Below are 17,599 nucleotides of genomic sequence, written 5' to 3'. Positions count from 1 at the left end.
TTTATCTACCTTTTGTTTTTGATGTTGGTGATCTTCAGATGGGGTTTCTGTGTGGACATCCTTTTTGTTGATGTTGATGCTATTCCTTTCTGTTTGTTAGTTTTCCTTCTAACAGACAGGCCCTTCTGCTGCAGGTCTGCTGGAGTTTGCTGGAGGTCCAGTCCAGACCCTGTTTGACTAGGTATCACCAGCAGAGGCTGCAGAACAGCAAAGATTGCTGCCTGTTCCTTCCTCTGGAAACTTCGTCCCAGAGGGGCAACCACCTTATGCCATCCAGAGCTCTCCTGTATGAGGGGTCTGTTTACCCCTGCTGGGAGATGTCTCCCAGTCAGGAGGCATGGAGGTCAGGGACCCACTTGAGGAGGCAGTCTGTCCCTTAGCAGAGCTTGAGCCCTGTACTAGGAGATCCACTGCTCTCTTTAGGGCTGGCAGGCAAGTACATTGAAGTCTGCTGAAGCTGCGCCCAAAGCCTCTGCTTCAGGGAGATGGGAGTTTTATCTATAAGCCACTGACTGGGGCTGCTGCCTTTCTTTCAGAGATTCCCTGCTCAGAGAGGAGGAACCTAAAGAGGCAGTCTGGCTACAATGGCTTTGCTGAGCTGCGGGGGTTCCACCCAGTTTGAATTTCCAGGTGGCTTTGTTTACACTGTGAGGGGAAAACTGCCTACTCAAACCTCAGTAATAGCTGACACCCCTCCCACCACCAAGCTCGAGCATTCCAGGTTGACTTCATACTGCTGTGCTGGCAGCGAGAATTTCAAGCCAGTGGATCTTAGCTTGCTGGGCTCCGTGGGGGTAGGATCCACTATAGACCACTTGGCTCCCTAGCTTCAGCCCCCTTTCCAAGATAGTGAACCATTTTGTCTCGCTGGTGTTCCAGGCACCACTGGGGTATGAAAAAAATACTCCTGCAGCTAGCTCGGTGTCTGCCCAAGTGGCCACTCAGTTTTGTGCTTGAATCCCAGGGCCTTGGTGGTGCAGGCCGCCGAGGGAATCTCCTGGTCTGGGGGTTGCAAAGATGATGGGAAAAGCATAGTATCTGGGCCGGAGTGCACCGTTCCTCATGGCAAATTCCCTCACGGCTTCCCTTGGCTAGGGGAGGGAGTTCCCTGATCCTTTGCACTTCCCGGGTGAGGGGACATCCCTCCCCACTTCTGCTTGCCCTCTCTGGGCTGCAACCACTGTCTAACCAGTCCCAGTGAGATAAGCTGGGTTGGAAGTGCAGAAATCACCTGCCTTCTGCGTTGATCTTGCTGGGAGCTGCAGACCAGAGATGTTCCTATTCAGCCATCTTGCCAGCCACCAGAAAATTTTAATATATTAATAACATCCACAAAAACTTGGTCTGTATTTTACTATCACCATACACTGGTAATACTAAATAATGTCAGTAATAAAATAATCCTCCTTAAAAATTTTTTATTGGTCTCAATTCTAAACAACTGCTATTGTGGTTTTAGTTGAATTGTAATAATATATACGCAAGCTTTAAATGAGCATATTTTTATTACTTATCCTTTAATAAACATTTTATTCAACATGGAAGTTAATTCAGAGAACTTAATGTTATTTCATCAGCCCAGGCACATGGAAACTCGGCTGCATGTGATCATATCAAGACCAAGTTCTAGAGTAAAAACATAACCACTCTAAATTGTTCAGGCTGGCTTCAAATACAGTTATTATCTCTAAATCCTGTACTATGACATATTCCTGCATCTAAATAGTAGATTCAAAATAACATATGATAGCACAGTGAGATAAAGATGAAGAAACAGAACTTGAGCTACTTCAATGTCTTCTTCTATATGACTACTTGGAGTTTTATTTGTGTTTAAAATTTCAAAATGTAAAGTGTTTTTCCTTTTCCAAAAAATACACCAATATGATTACAAAGTATTAATTATGTTTTTCCCTTTTCCTATGCTGAGATATTTAATCATTTACTGTTTTTATTGACATTATACACTCAGAGTTCAATAAAGAAAAATTTTCAGTATATATGTCCCCACAAGACATCACTATCATCACCATTATTGTTATTATTGTTATTATTTTTGAGATGGAGTCTCACTCTGTCGCCCGGGCTAGAGTGCAGTGGCGCAATCCTGGCTCGCTTCAACCTCCACCTCCTGGGCTCAAGCAATTCTCCTGCCTTAGCCTTGTGAGTAATTGGGATTACAGGCACCTGTCACCACACCCAGCTAATTTTTCTATTTTTAGTAGAGATAAGGTTTCACTATGTTGGCCAGGCTGGTCTCAAACTCCTGACCTCAAGTGATCCGCCCACCTCGGCCTCCCAAAGTGCTGGGATTACAGGCGTGAGCCACCACACCCAGCGTCATCACTATTATTATTTTCCGTTTATTATTGTTGCTGAAAATATTTTTGTTGTATAGAGTGGCGGGTGTGCTGAGCGTGGTGGCTCACACCTGTAATCCCAGCACTTTGGGAGGCCAACGTGGACAGATCATGAGGTCAGGAGTTTGAGACCAGCCTGGCCAACATAGTGAAAACCCGTCTCTACTAAAAATACAAAAAAGTTAGCCAGGTGTGGTGGTGGGCGCCTGTAATCCCAGCTGCTTGGGAGGCTGAGGCAAGGAGAATCACTTGAACCCGGGAGATGGAGGTTGCAGTGAGCCGAGATTGCGCCACTGCACTCCAGCCCGGGTGACAGTGCAAGACTCCGTCCCAAAAAAAAAGTAAGAATGGCGGGTGTTAAGAGTGATCTACTCCAGGTGTCAACTGTATTTAGCATACTGCTCACTTAAATAGGAGCCTTAGACAATTTACTGATGTCAGTAGTTTCTTCTTTCTTCCATAGTTTAGCTATGATAAAAATGCATAACTAAGAAGACTTGTGGAAATGCTGATCTCTTCAATTTGCCATCAGCTCAGAGAAAGCCAAAGTTAAAAATGCCCAGAAATTTGAAGGCAACGCTTATTTGTGTGGGACGTAAGCACTCTTCATTTCGGGATGGAAAAAAATGAATTTGAACTGCCATAGGGAATGTTTACACCTTATTTTTGAGGTTCCATTTCATCTGTTTGATTTATTTTGTTACTGCTTTTTCTTTTTCCCCTCCTTTCTCACATCTCATTCATGTAGATTTCTGTCCTGGGCACATTAGAAGAAAGTTAGGAGGGGTCTGAATCTATAGAATTGCCAAAAATCAGATTCCTTCAAGTAGGTTAGTGTTGAAATGATGATCTGCCTCCTTCCAAAAAGTAGCAGCAGTGGGATTCCTTTGAATACGTTCATCTTGTATTTGAGCAGCTGGAGAATCAGTTGGCAAGGTAGTTCGTTGTCAAGATGTAAAAATGTGTCACCACAGAGAAATATTTAGTCTGACCCAAGCTTTCCTTTTTTATCAGCTCTTAGGATAGGTAACAGGGTAAGGTAACCCTCAATTCGCACTGTGTGGGTGAGTAATAAATAAGCAGGTAACTCAGTTGCAGGAACTCACAACTTTCTCTTCAGCATATTGCACATCACCAACAAAGCAAAAGGCTTTATTTTTTTTGTTTCCATTCAGTTTTAAGTGCACTTCCATGTTTTTTCCGTTTTAATAAAGTTGAATTCCATACAAGCTAAACTATGAAATTTCTTAAGGATTAGGGATTGGGCACTGACTGGATAAACTATAGATTCGATCTTTATTTATTTATTTATTTATTTTTTTAGCGACAGAATCTTGCTCTGTCACCCAGGCTGGAGTTCAGTAGCATGATCAGGGCACACAGCAGCCTCAAACTCCTGGGCTCAAGCAATCCTTCCATCTCAGCCTCCTGAGTAGCTGGGAATACAGGTGAGCACCATCACGCTTGGGTAATTTACTTTTTTTTTTTGTAGAGATGGGGTCTCACTGTGTTGCCCAGGCTGGTTTCGAACTCCTGGGCTCAAGTGACCCTCCTGTCTCCCAAAGTGCTGAGATTACAGGCATGAGCCACCATTCCTTGCCTGAATTCAATCTTACACTTTAACACACATGTAAATCCTTCTTGTTTCAGGTTAACATATAGCATTACTCAAATTCATGACTGAAAACTGTTAAGGTGAATTCTACTGTCCCTCATAATTTGAAATTCCTAATGTGAATTTTAACACCTAAAAGTTTAATACTGAAGGCAGAGCAATGGTGCTAATAATAATTATAGAAGTTTAAATGGCTTTGGGGAGCTTAAGTAAAAAGAGATAATTAATTTTTGAAATATGTTAGAACAAGGAACAGGGTGTCGGCATTCATGAGTTCCTTAGCTAGAGCCAATAACTATTTCAGTTTGTCTAGGTAAAAATTACTAAATATTTGTATCTATTCCTCCTCTGGAAAATGAGGGCAAAGAAATAAAAACATCTTTCTTTGATTTTTTTATAGACAATTGACCAATACAAAATTATTTAAAAACAGACAATTGTGGGCAAATTCTTATATATATATAAATTTCCCTCATGACGTCTTATAATATTTTACAAATGAATAACCATATTATTAAAAATTTAAATGACAAAATTGGTGTCATGATATAGTACACATAATATCTCATCTAATACAATATTGTATCCAGTTTATACATATTAGGAGATCATAAGAATACTTAACATATATATTTAAAAATAATTAATTGTTAAGATAAAAGATGACATGCACTAAGGTTGTATAATCCCTGTCTTCTTCTGTAAAGGTGCATATACCTAACCTTGGTTTAAATTATGCTAGAATGATAACAGATCTAGTTATTCATTTTTATTTTACAAAGTATTTCCTAAAAAATGATAAATAGCTCCAAAAGCATATACATTTTAAAATTGTAATTCATTCTTATTCAATTGTCCCATTACTGCTATCTGTTAATTTATTTGAATTAAATTTACTTAATATCAAAATTTTAAGAAAATTTAAGAAATGATGAGTCTTTGCAAACTTGTAAAAATGAGATGGTAATTGATATATCTCAGTTATTTTTAAAGGTAATGAACACAAACATGTACTCTTGGTAGACATGTAGGATTGTATAACAGGAAACAGTAATAATGTTTCAGTCATATTAATGTTTATAAAAAAACTTCCAAAATCTGAAAAGAATAGCAAGTTCTGCTTATGTTTGCCAATATAAAGAATGAAGCTCAAAGGCTATGGCTAAACAAAATTATTACTTATGTATTTCAAAAAAAACTTTGAATTTGCTAAATGTGCTTCCCAGTGTAGTCTTTAATTAGACTTTAAATAAAGAAGCAACTTTTCTGTTATAGATGCAAGTAAACAATTGACAGGTAGCCCATTTTAGGGGGTTAGGGAGGAAAAGAGATGGCAGAGAAAATAAAAAGGAGACATCAATGCTGTCTACTTTGACGGATTGAGTCAGTACACTTGCTGACACAGAGTGAGCTGAAGTTTGCTGGTCTTCTATATGGATAGGTTTTACTCGATACAGAGGATTAATAGGTGGATGATAGGAAATTCATAGGAAACACTGATTGGCTGGCCCTAATACTGAATCACAGGGTTTCCTGACCATCTTTATCACTAACAATTCTGCATAGCCTCTTTCACTTCTAAATTGCTCTTTTAGAAATTTGAGATTGAGTTAATGCTACTTCCTACTGAATTTCCAGGAAGTTAGGAAGATAATTTATGGGTAGAAAGAAAACGTGTGTAAATTCTATGTGGACATAAGTGGTAACTGTTCATACTTAATTTTATCCCCATTACATCCCCCAACTTAGTGTCACACAGACATTTCATAATTTTTTCAAACCAAACAACGTTGATTGATTAGTTGGAAAGTAATGAGTGTGAAAATTATGAACTATTCTTAAACCTAATAAATAAATATATATATATATAAAATATATACTTGTAAACCAAAACTACTTACTCACCTAACAAACATTGCTGATTACCTGCTATACAAGGTGGTGTTCCTAGCAGTATGGTAGATATGCAATGAGAACTATGGCTTGTGCCCTTGAGGAGATTTTAGCTTAGTTGATGAGATAAACCCTGTATATGAGTGCTTAAAACAGAAAACATTGTGAAATATGGAGCACAGTTGTGAGACTAAGTACTTAAAGTATTCAGAGAAGTGAGTGATTTCTTCTGGCAGAAAATATCACCATAAATTTCAGGAAAGAAGAGGCATGTATGTGGGTGTTAAAGGACATTTAGCCTAATATATGCAAAAATGACAAGGATTTTCATAAAATAGCCAAGTAAAATCAAACATAATGAAAACACATTATGACCAAGTTATGCTGATTACATCTAATAGGTTTTCACAAAGAAAGACTAACTAACATCAAACAGGTTTTGATTTTATCCCTCTAAAATGAGTGTTCAAATGAGCTGGTCTCCTTTTATATCTTAATTATCAGAATACTTCCTAAACTTTGCAATATCAGTGACATTTGGAAGCCATAACTCTGAAAACTGTATTCACCGAATGCATTTGTAACTGAAAGGCATAAAAGGTGATTGTTCATTTTATCTTATTAGAAGCTTCCCTGGCCTCCATAGCAGAGCTCATCTGGCCCCCACTTCATGCTTGAGTCATGCAGATTGGAGTTGACTCTCAATTATACCAAGTCTTTCTCCAAAGATGACAGTCCAAATACAGTAGAGATAAAATACATCAAGTTTTAAAATAGGCCCGTTCAGCCCCAGTGCCGCTTCATCATGAAATGATATAATTCACTGATGCCTCTGCCTAGCCTAACATATGTTCTATTCACAGCCCGCGTCACTCTTCATTTGTAATTATTTCCCTTTTTTTTTCTTACCCCATCTTGTAATACTTTGCTTGGTTGAAGACAAATACTGAGAGGCAAAGAGTATTATATATGATGACCTGTTCCAGGGTGTTAAACCCCTGTCAAGGTTTGATTTTAACACGGGGTATTGATGACAGTACATCAATTCAAGCATCATGTCCCGAATTAGAGTATATTAATTATCACTTGTGTGCAATATGCATGAAAATGCTGTTTCATTGACTAAAAGGATCTGACTGAATAAAAATCCATTTCTCATCTGGTTGCTTATGGATAAAGACATTTTTTTCTCTTTGCCTTGGATTGTTCTTTATTAAATATGATTTTTATATGATTGTATGAATAAATTGTCTTACCCAACAACAGAACTAGATAGTTTTAAACAAAGAAAATGTAATGGCTTGTCTCCTCTTGGCACATCTCTAACAATGTATTTACAGTTAATAGTTTAGGCAGATTATTTATAACAATACTGCCAAAAAACAAAGTTCTTATTTTTAGCTTTCATGAGAAAATGATACTTTCAAATTGTTGCCTTCTTCATTTAAAGGAAATGAAAGTTATAAGTTACAATTATTTTCAGATGATAGAGCAGTAACAAGCTATGTCAGGTAACACATACACTTAAAAGTAAAACTAATATTATTCTTACTTTTAAAAAGAAGATGTTCATAAGAAGCACTTCAACACTAGACACATTGTTTACATTACTCATAAGTCCAACCAACACACAATTGCATATACACATATTTGCTATGGAGACAACTAGATAACAAAAAAGAAGAAAAACAACTGAGGCCTAACTTTTTTACCACACACAATTTTTACAATGCTACCTAGTTTTAATAGAAATATAATTTTCAGCTTAACACGGAAATTTTCTAAATCTTTTCAAGTTATAATATGTCTTAAAACTTTTTCAACAATATCTCAAAACTAATATTTAATCCCAAATTTAAAATATAAAAGTAGGAATCCTAAAACCAAATTTTACTTAAAAATTTGAAAAAGTATTAAAACATATATTACTATATTCAGTCAAGACAATTGGTTCATATATTAGGGATAATTTCAATGGCAATGAAAAAGAAACAAACCACCACCCTTTTAAAAAATAAACAAATTGCTAGCTCTAATATCAGTGTTTATTAGTAAATATGATGCTGGAGTTTCCCACAAAGTGGCCTTCTCAGTAAAAATTTCACAAAAGCTATTTTAAATTGTGGAGTGGGAAGTTTTAAAACTTAGAAATATATATTTGTTTCTGTATAAAGAAGAATTGGGGTCCTGTAAAGTAGAAGGTTCAAATTCAAGTTGGCAAGTTAAAGGAGTCATCACAACAAAAACAACTCATTCCCACAGTCCTTTCCACTAAATTTCACAATTCTAACATAATTAGTAAGCGCATTAAGTGGATCCTAGGAGAACAGGGGAAAAGCTGTGGCAATCTCTCCATGGTGAGGCTCCCCTGCACCACTATTCATCCTGTCCCTGATAAAATCGAACAGGAGTTCCCAAGGTGTGCCACACACTCAAGTCACCATGGTGAGGCCTGGCCACAGAGAGATTCATTAAAAAGGCTGTAGCTTAATACTATCATGATTTTACAAAGCAATTGATTTCTCGCCTCATTTTTTGAATGATAATCATTAAATACTGCATTCAATATTAGATCATGCCCAGAAGACAGGACCCAGAAGATGCACATCTGTTTGGCCCAGAAAACTTTCAATAAACCCCACTTTTGCTTTAAGTTATTAATTATTAAGTTTGCATAAAAATCTCTAGCATGGGAAGAAACCTGAATATATTTATGGGGCAAATACTTTGTGTGGTGGAAGGAATACTGAGCTAGAAATGATAAAAGTCATGAGACATTGCTGGCTCTGCTTCTTACTAGTCACATGAAACGAAGACAAGTCGTTTCTCTGAAATAGAAAAAATAATGCCTGCCTCCCTGCGGCATAAGTGTATGGCAGGGATTGTTGTAAGTGAAGGTGTCCTGACAATGATAAGACATTACATAATTGCAGGGCAGTGCTGCTACTGCTTTTAGCCTGGCAAGAGAGGGAATAATACGGCAGGTGAGGGGGGGTGACCCGTATCAACTAGAGAAGAGGTAACACTGGAAGATGCCGATCTGGTTGACAAATGTTTCTAATAAAAATGTTCACAGATCAGAAGACTCGCCGAATCTCATTTAACTGTGTTGTTATTATTTCCCCTTTCACCACAGTTTCACAGCCTCTATCTTTTTTTTTTCCATTTTTGTCCTCTCTTTGCTTTCTGGTTGGTCACAACAGAGGCCAAAGTGAGCCATTAAAGGACCTCTGACAACAGTAAACACAGACACATACAATTGGCCTCAGAGGAAATAAATTTTTTATTTTAAAAAATAAGTATATTTGAATACTAAATTAACCAGTTTACAAGTAAAAACATTTCAGAACTGAAAATACCCCAGCCATCATTTGCTATGACATTCCAAGTTCATAATTCTAGTTACCACAAGACAAAATATGGTTCATAAACTCCTAGAAGCAATACAAATGAAACTACATTTGTTATTCTGCAATTGATAATGCAACTTCCTTTATTCAAAAAATCCAAACCCTCATGCACTAAGGAATAACTGACCAAATTACCTGTTAACACCTTATACCATAAACAAGTTTTTAAAACATACCTTTAAAAAAGGCTAAGTTTAAATAAGATGCCCTGACTTTTTACTCCTCCAATACAAATTGCAATTTAGATTAATGGAAACAGAAAATACCTTAATTATTGTTCTAAGATCAAAATATTCTTTGTGTTTAAGAACAGAAAAGTGGAATTTAAGTTTTCATAACACATTTTGTATTTTGTCACCAAGATTTTGTCTCTACTAATTTATATTAATAAAATAATGAGCAATCTTTCTTAATTCCTATACACAGGCCAAAAAGCTTAAAGTTTACTTGCAAACAGAAATCTCTTTCACACACATATGCACACACACACACCCTGTTCTTTAGTGCCTGCTAGTGAAAATGGTCTATCATATGACTATGGTACCATCAGCACACAGTGTTTCACAGCCATCACAATGTAGGATTGACATATGACATTTATAAAATGTCAGAACCCCTCCACCAAGTTTTACAGCCTATTCCCCAGTAGGGTTTCACGATGTAAAATGAGCTAAAGGCAACTGTGCTCATTAGCTGTGCCACTTCTGATACATTACGTCAATTGACAATGAAACACTGTGATATCAAAGTGCACGTATAAAAAATAATAAGGTGACTGCTTGTGTAACAAAATCTCACTAACTGAGAATATATAATAAATATGCAAGGAGGCAGTTTTTATTCACTGAAAATGTGGCATGGTACATCAAACATAAAACCCAAGAAAGGGTTTTGACATGCCAAACTCAATTAAAATTTGTTTTCATGACTATCATCAGAGACTCAGTAACTTATTTGTGAATGTAAAAGGTGATTATGCAAGTTCCAAATAGAAGGATCTGAAGATATCAGGAGACTCAGATGGTGCCAGAAACAGAGCTAGCATCTAACTCGCAATTACTTTTAATGTTAATAAGTGATAGCGAACTTGTCACAATGAAAATTATAGTACACTTAAAACTTGTTTAGCTACCTCCTACCTATTGAAAGAATATGTACATTATTATCTCTCCATGAACCATCCCCCACCTCTCCAATGGCCCAAGATCTTAATGCTTTAAAAATTCCTAAAGTTTGGTGAAAACAAAATAATGAATAAAACAAAATAGCGATATATATAAAATAACTACATATAAAATAGCTATGGCCACCTGACTGGTTTTTACATATGTCGACTCATATTTAGAGAAAAAAAAGGGGGAATGTGAAATCTAATTTCAGAGTTTATTTTCTAGAAAATTAATAATATCACTAATTCCCAAAATCAATAATATTTTGCATTACATTACTTTATAGAGCTGTCCAGACCAATAAGTACAACATTATAAGTATAAAATCCTAAACTTGATACATTGGAAGATGATACATTGGAAAAGATATGCCCTCATCATTTAAAAATTGACAAAATGATTTAGTATAATGAACTCCCTGAGAAAAATCCAGCACCATATTAAAAAGTTGTGTAAGTTCCATTCATACTTTTTTCACACGGGAGAAATGTCACATTAGAACTTTTGATGAATATGAAATACTTTACTTTATAGGATGCTAGGAATCCTGACCAGATAGGTAGGATGACAATTGAATTCTATCACTGTACTAAGCCCTCAGTTAAACTTGGTAAAGTTACTTAGATAAACTATTTTCACCCCAATAATATTTAAGGGATTATTTTGAGAAAATATAGAGATATTAGAGGGAAATTATCAAAGATATCATTAACAATACTGATTGATAACAATACCGAGCAATACTGATATCAATCCTCAAGTATGGATGTTGCAGCCCTCATTTCTTTCCGTAATTGTCCATGTGATTAATTGCCTTAATAACAAGTGAAGAGAGAAAAATAGAAAGAACACATGATAGTCATCATTTTCAAATCATTCAAATCATCTATAGAGCTGACTACAAATAGAGATACCCGAACGTCATTACCAGGCATTCTGGAATAGGTACATGATGCGTAGGGCTTAGGTTCATGTATCTATACCCACCTCTACAGGCAATTCTGACAAACACCAACACTTGCTACTCATTCCCTCAAGATTCTGATAAATAATGTAATATGATATCTTGTTACCCATATCTTCTCAGGTGGATTTTTTACAAACTTCTAGATGCTCTACATTCCCTTATTTACCACTGATAGTCTTTAGATCAACTCTTCCTTTTTCATAAAATAAAAGATAGATGTGGGAGGTTGTGGATTTTGAAAGGAAAGAGAATTATAAAAAAAAAACTTCATTTAAAGTACCGTATTTTTCTAACTACATTGCTTCTTCCCTTGTGCCTGACAGGCTGCAACTATCTACTTTTCCTCTCACTTTAGTTTTGGCTGCCTATAATAGTACCTATGCCCCTGTCACCCTCTGATGTTTCTTCAATTGTTATGGTTTTATAATTCAAATTTCAAAAAAGTTGTTCACCCTGTCACTGTGCTCAAAGCCCAAGACATCAAGGGAATAGTCCTTTCTGTGGAATATAAGGCCCACTGTGACCTGGTTCCAATCTATCTTTCTAGCCTTGATTTCTTCTATTTCAACCAAATGATTTGTTCATGGTCTCCAAAATGCGATATGCTTTTTTTTTCATCTTTGGCTCCTTGCTCGCATCCTTTGCTCTACACTAACAACTATCCCTGTAAATCTTCACCCATCTAGATGAAGTTTCTTCCTTCAAATTGCAGGTCAAATTCTACTTCTTCCCAGATAAGATGATAACTACTCCACCTCGAAAACAGAGATTGTCTTCCTCTGGATCCCCACAGAATCCTCTGTCATTTGGTACTTATTCCACCATATATTATATTTTCATTATCTTAAAATTTGTTCTCTTCCAAAGATGGTAATATTGAAGGAAGGAGCATTCCTCCTATCATTTTTAGTTCCTATAGTGCTTTTTGGAAACACACTCTCAGGACTCTGAGGAAATATTTATTGGTTGGTATTATAATGTCACATCTTTAATAAGCTACTAAGAATAAAATTACCACTGGTAGACCAAAAGATCTACAGGATCAAAGAACATGAGTCTTTTTCACTGCAGATAAGCAAGAGTTTAATCATTTGGAATAGAGTGATTGAGGATTTTAAAGAGTTTTTCAATACTAAATCTTTCAGCATCACTGCAACACAGACATATTCAGGTGTTAGTCCTGGGAAAATGAAATGAAATTCTACAAACATTTATCAAGTGTCTCTGCTAAGGGCAAAATACTCTGACCTCTGGTACTGTGGGGGCAGTCACTCCATGACCTCTCAAAACCCAACACCATGCATTATATCCATCACACTTGGAAATTATTTTCTAATCTAAACAAATTTAAATTAGAATTTAAGCACTTACAGGAGAGAGAATGATTAGATGCAGTTTCATCTCTCAAGGAGCTCTCAATCCAGTATTGGTTTTAAAGATCAAGCAGCCACTCAGTTACTGGGCTTAAAGTAAAGGAAAAATAGTAAAATCCCAGAAGGAAATGGAATTTATCATGATCATATTCAAAGCACAATGGTACATGTATTTATGCAGAGAAATGTATACATAAATTCAAGGGACTCTATAAGATTTTCAACAAATGAAGCTCAAAGTTCCCTGCTGAATACAAAGATTACTCATGTTTTAAAATGAGATTGTTGATGATTCATTCAGTCAATAAATAGAGTGAGTATCTGCATTCATTCATTCATTCATTAAAGAAATATATGAGTACTGGCACTGTGCAGTGTCTCCTTCCATTTGGCCTTAGATCTAACCAGGTGCTCAATCTTAAGAGGTCTTTCAGTCATTGCCCCTTTTGGTGGCATGGGATTGAATAAAAAGTCCTTTCCATTCAGGCCCTTTTCCTCCTTTCAGAGGGAGAACTCTTTGCCATAGATCATTCCATTGAAATTGGATTTAAAGGTAACATACAGCAACCACTTACCAAATTTCCAATTGGAAGCTTGAAACTGGCTACTTTAATTCTCAGCCACAATTCAGTGTGCTCTATTTGCTTTTCTTTAGTCATATTAAATTCTCTCTCAATCACTGTCCTGTAGGCTCCTTCATGTATAAACAATGATACTTTGTGTTGTACTAGTGAACTAGCATAGTGCTCTGTAGCAAGTTATTCAATAAATGTGATTTAAGTTGGTGAAACATTTAATGGAAAACATGGTGCTAAGTATGTTTGTTGTGGTGATGATAGTGTGGGATATAAAGATGCATAAGACATAGTTTTGCCCCCAAAGAATTTTCATTTTAGCCGAGGAGATAAAACACTTTCTCAAATAACTGTAATATAAAGTATGAAGTGATAAGCCACAAAGAAGTGGTACAGAGGAGGTGCTGTGAGAGTTCAGAGGAGGGAGAGATTACTTCCAGCTGTTCAGTGTCCAGTGTTCTGCTCAGGACAGTGAGGATTACAGGAGAAAAGAGACAGAACTTGCTGCAACTGGGTATACAAACTCACTGATGAAAAAGCCAAGCACACAGTTTCTGGTTAAAACCCCAAAAATGCACATGTTAAATCCAAAATGAGTAGCACACTCAGTGCTATGCTGTTCAGGAAAGACAAATTCATGAGTGCAAGAGTGTTTGGAAAAGCCTCTATGGAGGCACTCAGCATTGAGCCTTCAATAACAATCACTCCATTAAAAAGGGGGGTTTCAGGCATAGGATACGACAGTGGCAACATCTCAGAAAGGAAAGTGAGAAAAGAAGATGCTATGCAGTTGCCCCTCTTTGTAAAAATCAGCCATCTGGATCTTGCTGTATGGTTCATCGGTTCCCTCCAATGAGTCCTAAACAGAGAGGGACAAGGAGAGTGCATGAAACCTCACACAGTATAAATAACAGAGAGGGGTTGAGGTGCTCTGTTTGTGGACAGATATCCGTGGATGCCTTTAGGATTCTATTTAGCTGGGGAATCTGGTGGTTTCCCTCTGTTCCCTTGATCTTGTTATCTCATATAAATCTGTTAAAAGCATCTTCCCATATTTTAACTCACTTCTGACATCTAACCTTTGCACCAGATAATTGACTTATTATGCTCAGTGTTTATGAAATTGTAAGGATCTTTTTAATTAAAGACTAAAAAGTGCTATAAAAATTGTGAGAAAAAAATTGGCCACATATACTAAGTTAACGTGCATCAAGAAAAATTCATGGTATTCCTATTCCATCTTTTGGAAAATAGATAAAAGGTAGCTTTATCTCTATTTCTTGTTATTCTCATTGCCAGTTGGTGATGAGGTACACCTGAAACTTCACATTTTGCTCATTACAGCTCCCAGAGGATAATCCCTCACATTCTCAGAATGTTCTTCTTACTGAAACGGGATCAGGCACTTCTCCTCGATCTATCTTTGGCTCCTATTTTGAATAGCTTCAAGATATAGACTAAATGCTTTTTTCTTCTATTTCATGTTTTGTCATTGAGATATTTACAAAACCAGAGTTCTTATTAATTAGTTTAATAATTTTATGTTCATATATGACTTACTTATATTTTTTAAAATAATTTTTGTTCTTAGTAAAATCATGTCATATTTTGTTTTGAATGAATATTAAGACATAAAAGTAATGTGGTGGGAAAACAATAGAACATAATCAACTATTAAGCATACCACAATAAATAATGTGAACATAAAAGGACTACAGAAGTAATTTTATCTACAACAAGTCATAAGTATCAACTAGGGTAAAGCTATCTGCAGGAATGATGTAGTAAAAATATATCTGACAAATTATTGAATAAGCAGTGCATATGAACTCTACTCTAGAATTCTGTTATAACAATTTGAAAGGATTTTCAAAAACCATTATGTATAATATATAAAGAAAGTGAAAGCTCCTAAGTTTGTTTTGAAAAGCTTCTTGTCATTTGCTTATTTCATCAGAAAAATCAGACAGCCATAAGATTTTCATAATGGGTTCCTTAATTGCACTTAATATGACTAACTATACACAGAAGACATATAACATCCATGTATTTATACCAAAAGTATCATGAAAACTGTAGTGTGCATTAAAATCATGCAGGGTCTACTTTTGTTTTGTAAAATTGTAGAAAAATTGTAAATAGCAAGGGTGACCTCCAGTGTGCAATAGGTTTATGCCATTGCATTTTTTTTCAGTAACAGAAATGTCATTGGCCTATTCCAATTCTCTAAGAGTATTAAAGATAAGGAGAAAGGGAATTTTCTAGGTTAAAATGGGTTTGTCAGTTCAAAGCAATTGCTTTGTTTTGTTTTTGGATTTTTGTTTTTTGGGTTTTTTTGTTGTTGTTGTTGTTCTTTTTGAAGCTTATGGTATTGCTTGGAACCTTAAAACATAAAAGAGCAGGGGGAAGAATCTGTGACTAATAAAAGTTAGAAAACTGTATTTCTTATATATGGTCTTGTTCAAACCTACATTCATTAAAGCTTTGAAGAATAAGCTGAATTTATATTTTTAAAATGAAAATTCAAAAAGGACATTCTTTAAATGTCTCATACTGCCACGCAAATAGCAAAACTACCTGACATAATTTCTTTACAAAAATACTGACACTTACACCAAATAACAAACTAACACCACCAAAAAATCAAACTTAAAAAGCTTTTTAGAAAGTCTCTAAGATCAAAAGCTTTTCACTGTAGATAAAATTTCTTTTTATGAAAAGCTAATGGCTTGCCACATTGTATAATATAATTTCTATTTGTCTCTAATCTCAACACAATAAAACTATTCACACGAAAAGAAAAAGCATGATGCTCTCCTTACGAGCCAATCCAACATCACTCACTTCATCTTTCACTCTGCAGATAATACAAATCATCTAAAACTACCAGGGAGTTTTTATTTGCAGATTTTGTTTTTATTTCTTTACTTGGTAAATAACCTAAACTTTGGGGGAAATGAAGTTTCTTTTCAAAAGATTTTGTTAGTAAAACCTCAAGTTCTGCCTTAGCTAGCAAGACCACACAAAAGATCTAATTATATGGGTGCCCACCAGAGCTCCAGAGCTCCTGCCTGTCAGAGTCAGTGTCACTCTCTCCATTAGGCACATCTACTTTCAAAGGTCTATGCTGTGGACGTTAAAAATTCGCTCCAGGCTGACTCTTGGCATAAAAGGTATAAGGCTGAGAATGAATTGCTTTTTATGAATATTCATAACAATCAGTGTGGACTTCTCAAGTTCTTACACAGGGAAAAGTATAAATAACTGCATGTGATATAGTTTGTTTATCCAGTTTATAATATACATGGTGTGTGTGTGTGTGCATAAAATGTTTGTTACTAATAGCATATAATTAATGAATTAATTTAAAATTCACATTGGTGATAATATGTTCTAATTTTAATAAATTATAGCTTATGAAATTCCCAAGTATGAGATAATCTTAGAAACGAGTATTATTCCTTTGGACTTGTTATGATCTCTCATGTCAAGAGTCTGTGCGCTACCTGCTAAGAAATGCCTGAGCAGGCCCTGAAATGATGGACCCTAATGGCTCCAAAGGAGCCATTGTTGTCTATTGTGTCAATATTTTGCGTTCTAAAGATGATCCACAGAAGACTTCTCAAGCACGCTTTTGCATATCAGACAGCAATGATGACTCAATCTATTATGTCAATAATATGGTGTAAAAAAACTCATTCTCTTGAATTCACACAATTACAGTCATCGGCATGTTTTGTCAATGATCTGCTTAGAACATTCTTTGAGCACCCTCAGAAGATAGCATCTTTCAAATTTAACTATATCTTTTCATTCTAAAAATTTGTTTTTCAATGTTATTTTAAATGTGGCAAATTAATACCATAAAAAGGTTTAGAGCAAAAATTAAATTCACCTGGTCAAATTATTCTCACAAACTCCTCCTAAATCAAATTAGATTCTGAAGGGTCCCCCAAAACATTTTTGATAACTCTGTAAATAAAGAAAATATTCTTTACTTTCTTTCCTGAAGGACACGAATCAAAATTATCAACACAGCTTGTAGCTACCACAGGGGGCTCAACATTGAAAATACATAAGTATACATTACATTCTACATTTTCTAATCAAAGGAGGAAAAATTAAGGTCTGGTATCAGATTCTATGTTTATTTTCGAAGTTATATAATAAATATAAATTTTGGAACAAATGGCTTGTTAAAATGTATTAGGAGTCTACTTTGAGACATCAATCTTGG

At 35.7% G+C, this 17,599-nt stretch overlaps 1 protein-coding gene and 1 long non-coding RNA gene across 15 annotated transcripts in view; one reads left to right on the top strand and one right to left on the bottom strand.

Annotated features, from left to right (window-relative positions):
• The window catches only part of KIAA0825, a 462,961-nt gene that overhangs the window by 143,767 nt on the left and 301,595 nt on the right, over positions 1 to 17,599 (bottom strand). For 12 of the 14 annotated variants that reach the window (XM_054684969.2, XM_054684968.2, XM_054684966.2 and 9 more), the window contains one exon: positions 13,828 to 14,221. The exons of 1 other annotated variant lie outside the window; for it this stretch is intronic. In XM_054684969.2, coding sequence (XP_054540944.2) covers positions 13,921 to 14,221 — 301 coding nt within the window. In that variant the 3' untranslated portion in view covers positions 13,828 to 13,920. Of the gene's footprint in view, positions 1 to 9,135; positions 11,262 to 12,785; positions 12,873 to 13,827; positions 14,222 to 17,599 lie in introns of those variants that run through there. One more of the 14 variants, XR_008548200.2, reaches the window with a different exon arrangement.
• Positions 1 to 17,599, top strand: part of LOC104006367 (uncharacterized) — a 215,923-nt gene that overhangs the window by 185,247 nt on the left and 13,077 nt on the right. The gene's annotated exons all lie outside the window — the stretch shown is intronic.

The sequence above is a fragment of the Pan troglodytes genome, chromosome 4 (assembly GCF_028858775.2).
Source record: "Pan troglodytes isolate AG18354 chromosome 4, NHGRI_mPanTro3-v2.0_pri, whole genome shotgun sequence".
Classification (NCBI taxonomy): domain Eukaryota; kingdom Metazoa; phylum Chordata; class Mammalia; order Primates; family Hominidae; genus Pan; species Pan troglodytes.
This window is presented reverse-complemented; position numbering and strand designations above follow the sequence as displayed.